The sequence below is a fragment of the Pseudomyrmex gracilis genome, unplaced genomic scaffold (assembly GCF_002006095.1).
Source record: "Pseudomyrmex gracilis isolate BER0280 unplaced genomic scaffold, ASM200609v1 scaffold_37, whole genome shotgun sequence".
Lineage (NCBI taxonomy): Eukaryota > Metazoa > Arthropoda > Insecta > Hymenoptera > Formicidae > Pseudomyrmex > Pseudomyrmex gracilis.
In genome coordinates, this window is record NW_018020621.1 from 483681 (window position 1) to 492593 (window position 8913).

The 8913-nt window shown below is 41.6% G+C and overlaps 1 protein-coding gene across 1 annotated transcript; it reads right to left on the reverse strand.

The window, feature by feature from the left end:
* Positions 1-6172: 6172 nt before the first annotated feature.
* LOC109852834 (probable salivary secreted peptide) lies at positions 6173-6872 on the reverse strand. The gene has a single exon (XM_020424362.1). It carries the CDS (start codon positions 6797-6799, stop codon positions 6395-6397), a length of 405 nt encoding a protein of 134 aa, XP_020279951.1. The 5' UTR covers positions 6800-6872; the 3' UTR covers positions 6173-6394.
* Positions 6873-8913: the final 2041 nt, after the last annotated feature.

Here is an 8913-nt window from a genome sequence, read left to right on the forward strand (position 1 = left end):
CACATATTTGCTCTACACACACATGCACAATATTTAAAGAGAAAAAAATACGGTGAGAATTTTTGGCAAATCTGATCTCCGACGTTCTCGACGATGTCTCTACTTTTAGTTCTCTACAAAATGGAAGACGTTAAAAATTATACGCGCCCTATAGATTTCTATGACCGCGATATATATATGTACTCTTCTTCCTTGTACTCTTCTCGCGCGATGGTCGTAACTATAAACGAGAATGAAATTCGCTCGGTATAAAGCGACTGCGCTACCGCCGCCGCCGCCGCTCGCCGCCCGCTTTGTACATATATATGAGTACATACAAATGTACGGTTAGAATAAAAAGATTTTTCAGAGACGAGACTGAGTAGTACTCTCGGGTGTTAAAGTACCTTGCGCTTTTAAACTGGTTGCCCCAGTTCCCCGTCCCGCTCTTCTTCTTCTTGAATGTTTGATGTTGAAAAATTCGCGTGCTCTCGCAACGCTGATCTTCTTTTAATTCTTCTTTCCGGTTATCTTTTCGCTTATCCGCGTACGGACGTATCCTTAGCCGCGCCGAGTACAAATGCAAGAAAAATCGCCGTGACTAAGTGACATCTCAAGCGTTCAGTCGGTGCAAATTTATTTCGTACACACACGTTACTACTAATTAAATTTACGTAGCTTGTGTTTATATATACATCGTTATAGAACTAAATCTCAGAGTGGATACGAGCCAATATGCCAATATGCCGTGCTGGTCTACGGACCGGCTTAATGGTCTCGCGACCTGGAGGGGTTGCGAACGTATAGAGGTTTCGAGTTCAAATCCGTTCAACAACTTTTACAGGATCTTTTTCGAGTCGAGTCCTTTTCAATCGAGCGATCGATTGAAAGGCGAACTGAATTCGGGTTTCTAATAATTAATTCGAGTGAATTAATCTTCCTCCCAAAAACGGGCTAAGTATAACTTGAGCCCTGACACAGATGGGGATGCGCCCACTGTGAAAAACAACAGTCGTGCACAGATTTGATAGAGATTACTGCACGAGATATGGACATAATCAACATTACATTATTGCAAGATTTATTTCAAGATTTTTATTGGAAAATCATAAATTTATTTAATCTTAACATCACATCTTATATTATATTATCATTTATTATAATGCATGCGCACACTGGTGTCTTACAATCAATATTATTTTTTAAATATATTTTTGTTAAAGGTGTAAAATTATAATACACGTGGAAATTCGAATGAATTTTAATTCGAAAATTCATTATAGGATTTGCATCTCATATATGTAAAATAGTTCAATTTACTCCGCGCTATGAAATTTAAAACTTTCATTGCGAAAAAGATATCTTGGCCGGAAGTCGAATCCGGATCTCCCGCGCATTCCGTGCAGACGCCAATCGCATACGTTATTTATTTATGTATAAAAAAATATGCGTATATAAAGTCATTGTCTTTACGAAGAAAAAAAATAACGTTAACACATCGCGAACGGATCGTCAGAAATCTCGCGTTTTCGATTCTAACACGCTCGCGACCGTTCACGGAGAATTCTCGGATTTAAATATTAAACATTAAAGGAGCAAGAAAATGTCTGCTCTCTGGGTACAGCTCGCAGTAAAACGACTGGTCCGCAATGTGTTAATTTCCTTGATGCGCAGAACTACGCATAAATTAATCACTTGTATCAAAATACAAGAGAGATAGAGCGATTAGACGTTGTCTCGCTTAAGGAACCCGTCGTCAAAGGATATTAGTCAATCGCGCTTCCTACACATAAGCAGGTGGAGATTACTCCAGTCGATGTGTAGTTCATACCGGTTAACGAGCTGACCGCACAGAACACCCACGGTTGATCCACATGCCGACCCCACCGACGGTCTGGACTCTGATCTTGCATTTGCGGCCAATCAGCAACTTTGATGTCAAAGGACGCGGAGCAGAATGGCAAACGCTTTCAAGACGCGGGGGGATTCATTATAATTATCTAAGATCTTCATCATAATTATGCTAGTTTCTGGATCTTCCTTTCGATCGCGCAAATGTTGCCTGCCGATCGACAAAGTTATACACATATAAATCAAATACATTTATGTGTCTGTAATGTGACGTTTAGTTGGAAAATTGCAGGAACGCGTTTGCAAAACTCGATAAAATAAAAATAATAATTACGACAATCAATGAGTTCGTATAATAATTTTAAGTTGTGTGGCCCGCGCAACAATGCGCTTCACCCGGGAAAGAAACGTACGACTTGTCAGCGGAATGCATTTAACTCTGACACGCACATCGCTTTAAACTCATCAGCTTTTACATGGGATTTCAAATGACTCGCAGGAGGTTTCAAACGAAAAACGCAAGTCAGTTGGTCAATCCATTAGAACCATTTCGTTCGGGAGAGAGTTGCTGCGTAATGCTTGCGATTCGACTGACTTGCATTACACATGCATTGCTTCAAGAAGCATATGCCGACTTATGACATTCCTTCTCTTTCCACTCGCTGAAATTCATCGCTCGCTCGTGTGCGAAAAAATGCAAAATCTCATTGTTAATTAATTGAGAAAATAGAAATCTATGTGCTATATCGTTTTATTTTTCAAAAACAGATATAACGTCGCGATAAAGCGCGGCAATTTATTACAAATCGCATAAAAAAACGGCACGCGAAAAGTCACGGATTTGATGCGTGCACGTGACACACAACAAGTCACGATCGTGCGTTCACGTGCGTTTTTTCACAATTTACTTTTTATTTTTTTTTAATAACCGCGAGGTCTCTTCCATCACAACTTCCCCCCCCCTTCCCCATCACTCGGGAGTACACTTTTCGGAAAACACACGTTTTGCCCGCACAGCGGGCCTTTGTTGTCGCGCGTTACAACCGACACTCGGTTTGCACATGGATTCCAAGAGCCGAATGTTGGGGGGGGGGGCCGGTATGTTGTTGCGTTGTGTTTGACGACTGCAGAATCTAAAGCGCGCGCGAGTCGTAACTACGGCGTTCCGTTTAAAATTGCCCGATAATGGCCGCTGTGGTTTCGGATTGACGGGCGGCTCTTTTGTAGCTATGCTCATGCAAACACGCTTTCATCCGTTCTCGCCCGATCCCTGTCATCGGGTTGTCCATCCAGCCCCCGGACGTTTTCGCGTATGTCCGCGCGCGCTCGTCAGTCCCGCAACTTTATAAGCAATAACCGAACGCGCGTGCGACAGGTTTACGGCCCCGCGCGGCCTCGGTCCTTATATATCCCCCCGTTTGCATTACCGGTCCGGGGCTGCCAGGTGCGCGGTCAGAGAGTTTTTTTTATGCACACACGTGTTTTACGAGACACGAGCTCTCCTTATCACGGCCGACAGAAAAATAAAACGTAATTCGCCGCGGCGAGCCGCGCGCCACGTCGTCCGCGTTGCGACTTTTATAGAGACACACACGTAATATGTATATCGGATATACGACCCGACGCAGGTCAGACGTTGTAAACTGCATTTTTCTGGGATTCGCGGTATTTTAGTTCGCGGTGGAAATATATACGCGGAGAGATGATTTATATTCAACGTGTCTTAATACAAACGTTTATCCACACGTGAGGTGTATGTGGTTATGAATCATTTCGGCTTAGCCGAGTCGAATTTTACAACGTACCTACTCTAATCGCATCCGCGTGTTTCTCGAGGTATCGGAAGATTTGTTTTGTTTAGTTTGTGAACAAGTTGAATGAAATAAGACGCGGATATAAATATGTACATACATACGCGAGAGAGCGATGATTCGATCGGCGTCAAAAAAGAAGATGTTCGAAGTGGAACTCTAGAGTGTCATATCCATCGACAAGCAAGCGCATATATATTTCTCATGTGCGCACGTCAAGAAACAAATATAGCATACGTTTATAACCTTTTCTATTTTTATCGGCACGTAACGGAAATAATATTGTCTGTCCTACACCGTACGTCGCACATGTCGCAATTCTCAGGCCAATCCGATTTTATACCTCCAACCGCATAGATATAGCACCTTAGACCCTGTTTTTTCTATTTTTTTTTTTCATTAAAACAGTCGCGATGCAACGTTTTATGCAGACTATGCGCGCTATGTTTAGAGATAGATAAATTTACTCGAGAAGTCAAAGTAAAACTTATTCTAAGCTTGGAAGAGTCGTCAGACTTGTGAGCGGCGTGTGTTATTTGTTTTCCGCAAATAAAAGCCGCGAGAATTCTTGACACCGAACGATAAGTGTGACACGACCCTTCTATCACCTCGCGGCGTCTATAAGCGCGGCGTCAAACTCTTCTTCGCTCTTCTTCGAACTCGCGATAAAAGGAATCCATTCAATTGCCGGAGGTGTTCTGCATTGCCGTGTACGAGGGATCGAGTTAATGTACACGAAGAAGTATAATGTTCAAACACTGCTTATCGCTGTTTTCATAACAGCAGGTTTCCAAACAGATGGCTACTGTTTGCGGACTGATACCGTCCACATTTATCCGACCTCTGTGTCTACACCACAACGCGAAGAGAGAGATTTTCAACTCAATTATAAAAAGGTCGAAAAAATTGCTAAAAAACAAAAAGCCAGTCTTGCGATATTTTACAAAATATAAGTTTGAAATAATTTATCTATGGAACGTATTTTTTGTTCTGCAAACGACACGTGTTGCGGCGCGGACACAAAAATTTCACTGATGTTGCGCTTATAACCTTGTCTCGACCTCAATTTTCATATATAAAAATTGCACATATATGTTTCTGCCTACAAATATACAATCCCTTCGCCCAGACCGCAGTCCGCTGTCTTCGTTCGTGACAGAACTGGGACAGCGTGACGGTACTCGCGCGGGGGAAGAGGAGGGCGGCGCGAGAGCGGGTTGATGCTCTATACACTCGAGTATTCGAAGTAGCCGATAACTCCGCTTACACATCGGGAACAGAGGATTGTCGAGAGAGCGTTGGCGCATCGCGCGCATCGCCACACCGATCGGCTCTCTTTCTCTCTCTTTCTCTCTCTCTCTCTCTCTCTCTCTCTCTCTCTCTCTCTCGCCGCGCTTCGCGGACGAAATCCATTAAAACGTAATCAATGAACGGCCACCGCGTATAACCGCGAATTACGTTCCTACCTTCGGCGCGTAGTTTTCAGAAGCGGAAACTACAGACAAACTAGGTATTCCGGAGCGTCGCGAGGAGATAGAGAGAGAGAAAGAGAGAGAGAGAGAGAGCTTTGGGAGAGCGACCGGGAGGTAGAATAAGTAGGTTAACGAAATGGTCGTTCGCAAGCTTGAGATACCGCCACCAATTTCCAGTGGTCCTCAACGCGATTCGAAGTTCCTTCTAGCTAGCGGCGGGATGCCTCGCGCCAGAATGCGCCACGAAGCGACAACGATTTTCCAGTCGGTTGTTCCTCCTTCTCGTGCCGTCATGCATACATGCGCAAACCCGTATTTTGTACGTAAGCCTCGGAAATAGAAGATGTTCCTCTCCGTTCTTCCTCTTCTCGTTCCGCGTTGCCTGGGCTCTTTCGAGAGACGACCTCTCCGAACTTGAGCCAGCGTAGATTCCGCCTCGAAGAAGCGAAAAGGGAAAAAAGGGAAGGGGGAATTATCGGAAGTCTCGAGAAGGTGCTTGATTAGCGCATACAAGAAAGACATTCCGCGAGCGGACATTCTTCGCGGTCCGTTTTTATCCCGGATCGTTGTCGCGTTTCGCTTCGGCGCTAATTGCATTATTATCGACACTTCCTCGAGATTCCTTCCCCGACGCTCTCTCTCTCTCTCTCTCTTTCTCTCTCTCTCTCTCTCTCTCGCTCTCGCTCTCTTTCTCTCGTCACTCTTGTTCGCGTAATACACGCGAGAGAGTATTTTGCTCGTGACAGAGAATATAATTACAGAAAATATACTATAAATACGTAGAAGAGAATATAATTACAGAAAACATAAATACGTAGAAGAGAATATAATTACAGAAAACATAAATACGTAATGAAGATGGAAATATACACGTTTCGTGCTTTTTATACGCGATTAATATTACATTTGTGTATCGAGCAAGCAGCACATATCATTAATTTATCACGTAAACAGGCTAAGTATATTTACTAATATTACGTGTATGTGTGTGTGTGTGCGCACGGTTCGGGATTATGGATTTATAAGCATTTATATAATTAGGAAAAAAATAACCAATTATTCGTTGTACGTAATCACGTTGATTTATTCGTATATGTACAAAGAGACATCTAACAAGTCTATCTAGTGCGATCTCTTCTTTCGGTACTAATTTGAAGATAAATAATTCAAGACGTACAAGATTGATGTCTCGTAGCTTTCAAGATGTCAATTTTCTTCTTTCGTCCCGACTGTTTGTCCAAAAATCATCATATCGGTCGTGGTGACAGTAGCGGTCCAGGTTTAACGTGCGTGGAGCTCAACGATGAAGTTGATGCCGTGACCTCTTTGGCTCTTGAACTTGATGGTGACATTGCTGTGTCCAGGTCCACCTCTCACGATGCTAGCGTAGGCGCCGTTTCCGTTTGTTTTCTGATCCAACGCTCGCAACAGGGTGATGCGTTCCCACTGCGAGGCATTGAAAGTCTTCTCCACAGTCTGAACCTTCATCCAGGAAGAATTCTTGACGATGTTCTGTCTGAGCACGAGTCTGTCACCGGGCATTCTGTAGCCGACGATCAGATGATGCGACTTGTTGGCGGGGGCAGCGTAACTGTTGTCGGTTCCATTAACAGTCGGAATAGTGCTGACAGCCACCAGAGCGGCGATCACGAAGGCCAGACCGAGCATGTACTTCTGCGACGACATTTTGGTTTACTTCAGAAAATCAGCGCCGATATCACTGTGAGAAAGTTACTCGAAGTCTGTCGGCACAACGCGCCACTGCCGTTTAAATACGCGCAATAATCGCTCTCTTATCGCTCGTCTTATCAAGATTTATTTCATCGATACGCAAGAATCTTGTTCTGGAAAGATTCTACGTTCCACGAAGAAGAACATTTCCGATAGATACATACATGATAGCGTTAATGTGTGAGTCATACTCTTTTTTTATTTTTAAAATTAATGAGTCATACTCTTTAGTTATTTTCAAAATCACATCCGAGCAACAGAATTTTTTTTAATATTTCAATATTTGACGAAAAGTCATTTAACTTATTATCGCAAATTAAATCAATTGCCAGTATTGTGTGTGTGTGTGTGATGGATATTTCAATAGTATATATATCTGATATATGTACATACATATATCTGACATTAATTCAATTAATTAATATTATAATTAATAATTATTTTAAATAGATCTTTAATTAGAAACTTAATGAGTATATATTACAGTTATTTGCGTGACACGCATGTGTGCACATTTCTATTCTGGCGTGTGATTCATCGGATAGATTACGCACAAGTGTTTTCAGTCAATATTTTTTTATCGCTCAATATGTTATGAAACGCTTCGCCAAAGTCATATCTCAATTATCTCTTTCTTCAACAATTAACGCAATTCACAGAAATGAGATTTTGCTCGCGATATTGAGAACTTTACAGATAATTGATATTATTAATGGCAAATTGTCGTCTAAGATATTTGACAAAGATCTTGTAATAGGAGATGAGACAGACTATATATATTGCACACAAGCATTATATTGTAATGCAATAGCCCATTGTGTGTATACCGTGTTTATCACGTGCTCGTATACGTCTGTACATCAACAACAAATTTGATATAGTTTGATAATTAAACGATAATATTCATATATTCAGAAATCACTGTTAAACTTTCGAAGACATATATTTGCGCGGTAATATACTATGTGCGCATACACAACGCGTGTTGTATACTTACATAAGTAAGCGTGTCATTATTTAATATCCAACTTTACATTAACGCGTTTCTAATTTACCTTGTCGTTATTTCGTGTAAGAAACCGATTACCGTTACCGGAAATTAAAATGTGTTCTGATCTTTCGCGACGAATTTTCCCAAAACCGTGAAAGCTTATTCCCAATTGCAAGAGTCACAGCTGCTTTGTCAAGGCTGTTGGAGATTGTTTGCTCAGATGCTTGTTAACCGTGTGAGCATCCAATATGTTACCTCGTGTATGCACTTAGGTCCTGCATCGAGAATAGATTCACTCGGATCATTAAGTCAATTGGCGGATACACGGTGACAGAATATCGACCGTAACAGCCGTGAAATTCTCGCAGACAAGAGCTGCAATGTTGATCATGTGTTCTAAAAACAATCTAACAGCATTAATTGAAATATCACACGCGTATATACATAACATTAAAGCGAGGAAACTTATAGATCGTTTATTGTTGCCGATTTAATTGTATTTTCATTAATAGGATTCGTTTAAATAATATCAAATTTTTTTATTTATATTCTCAAAGAAAGACCTAGTTTCTTTTACGTAGTAAATTTGTTCATCAACAACCCAGTTTTTCTCTGCAATATTATATTATTTCTTGGTGGAATATAATTTTTGATAAAAAATTTGCATGTTTTTTTTTAAAAAACCGACCGTTAATTATTTTCGAAATAACTTGATTCGCGTTTTTTTTTCGCGATGTTATTTCCATCCAAAGCTAGACCACATGTGAGGTTATTGAGTCAGTTCTAAAATAAACAATCAACACACACACACACACACACACATACGAGTTTGCTTGCAAATACGTATCGCGAAGCGCACATAGCTATAATGCTATCTCTCTTCGCCTAACGTTAATTTACTGCAAACCACGTCCTGCCGTTGTGAATGGGACTGGGGATGTTAGGAAACAGTCCGATGGGCAATGAATGCGAGCTTTGCTCTGGTTCTCCGTTTCGGCATATGGGAGTTTATGCCTATGAGGGTCTCTTTCTGTCTCTCTCTCTCTCTCTCTCTCTCTCTCTCTCTCTCTCTCTCTCT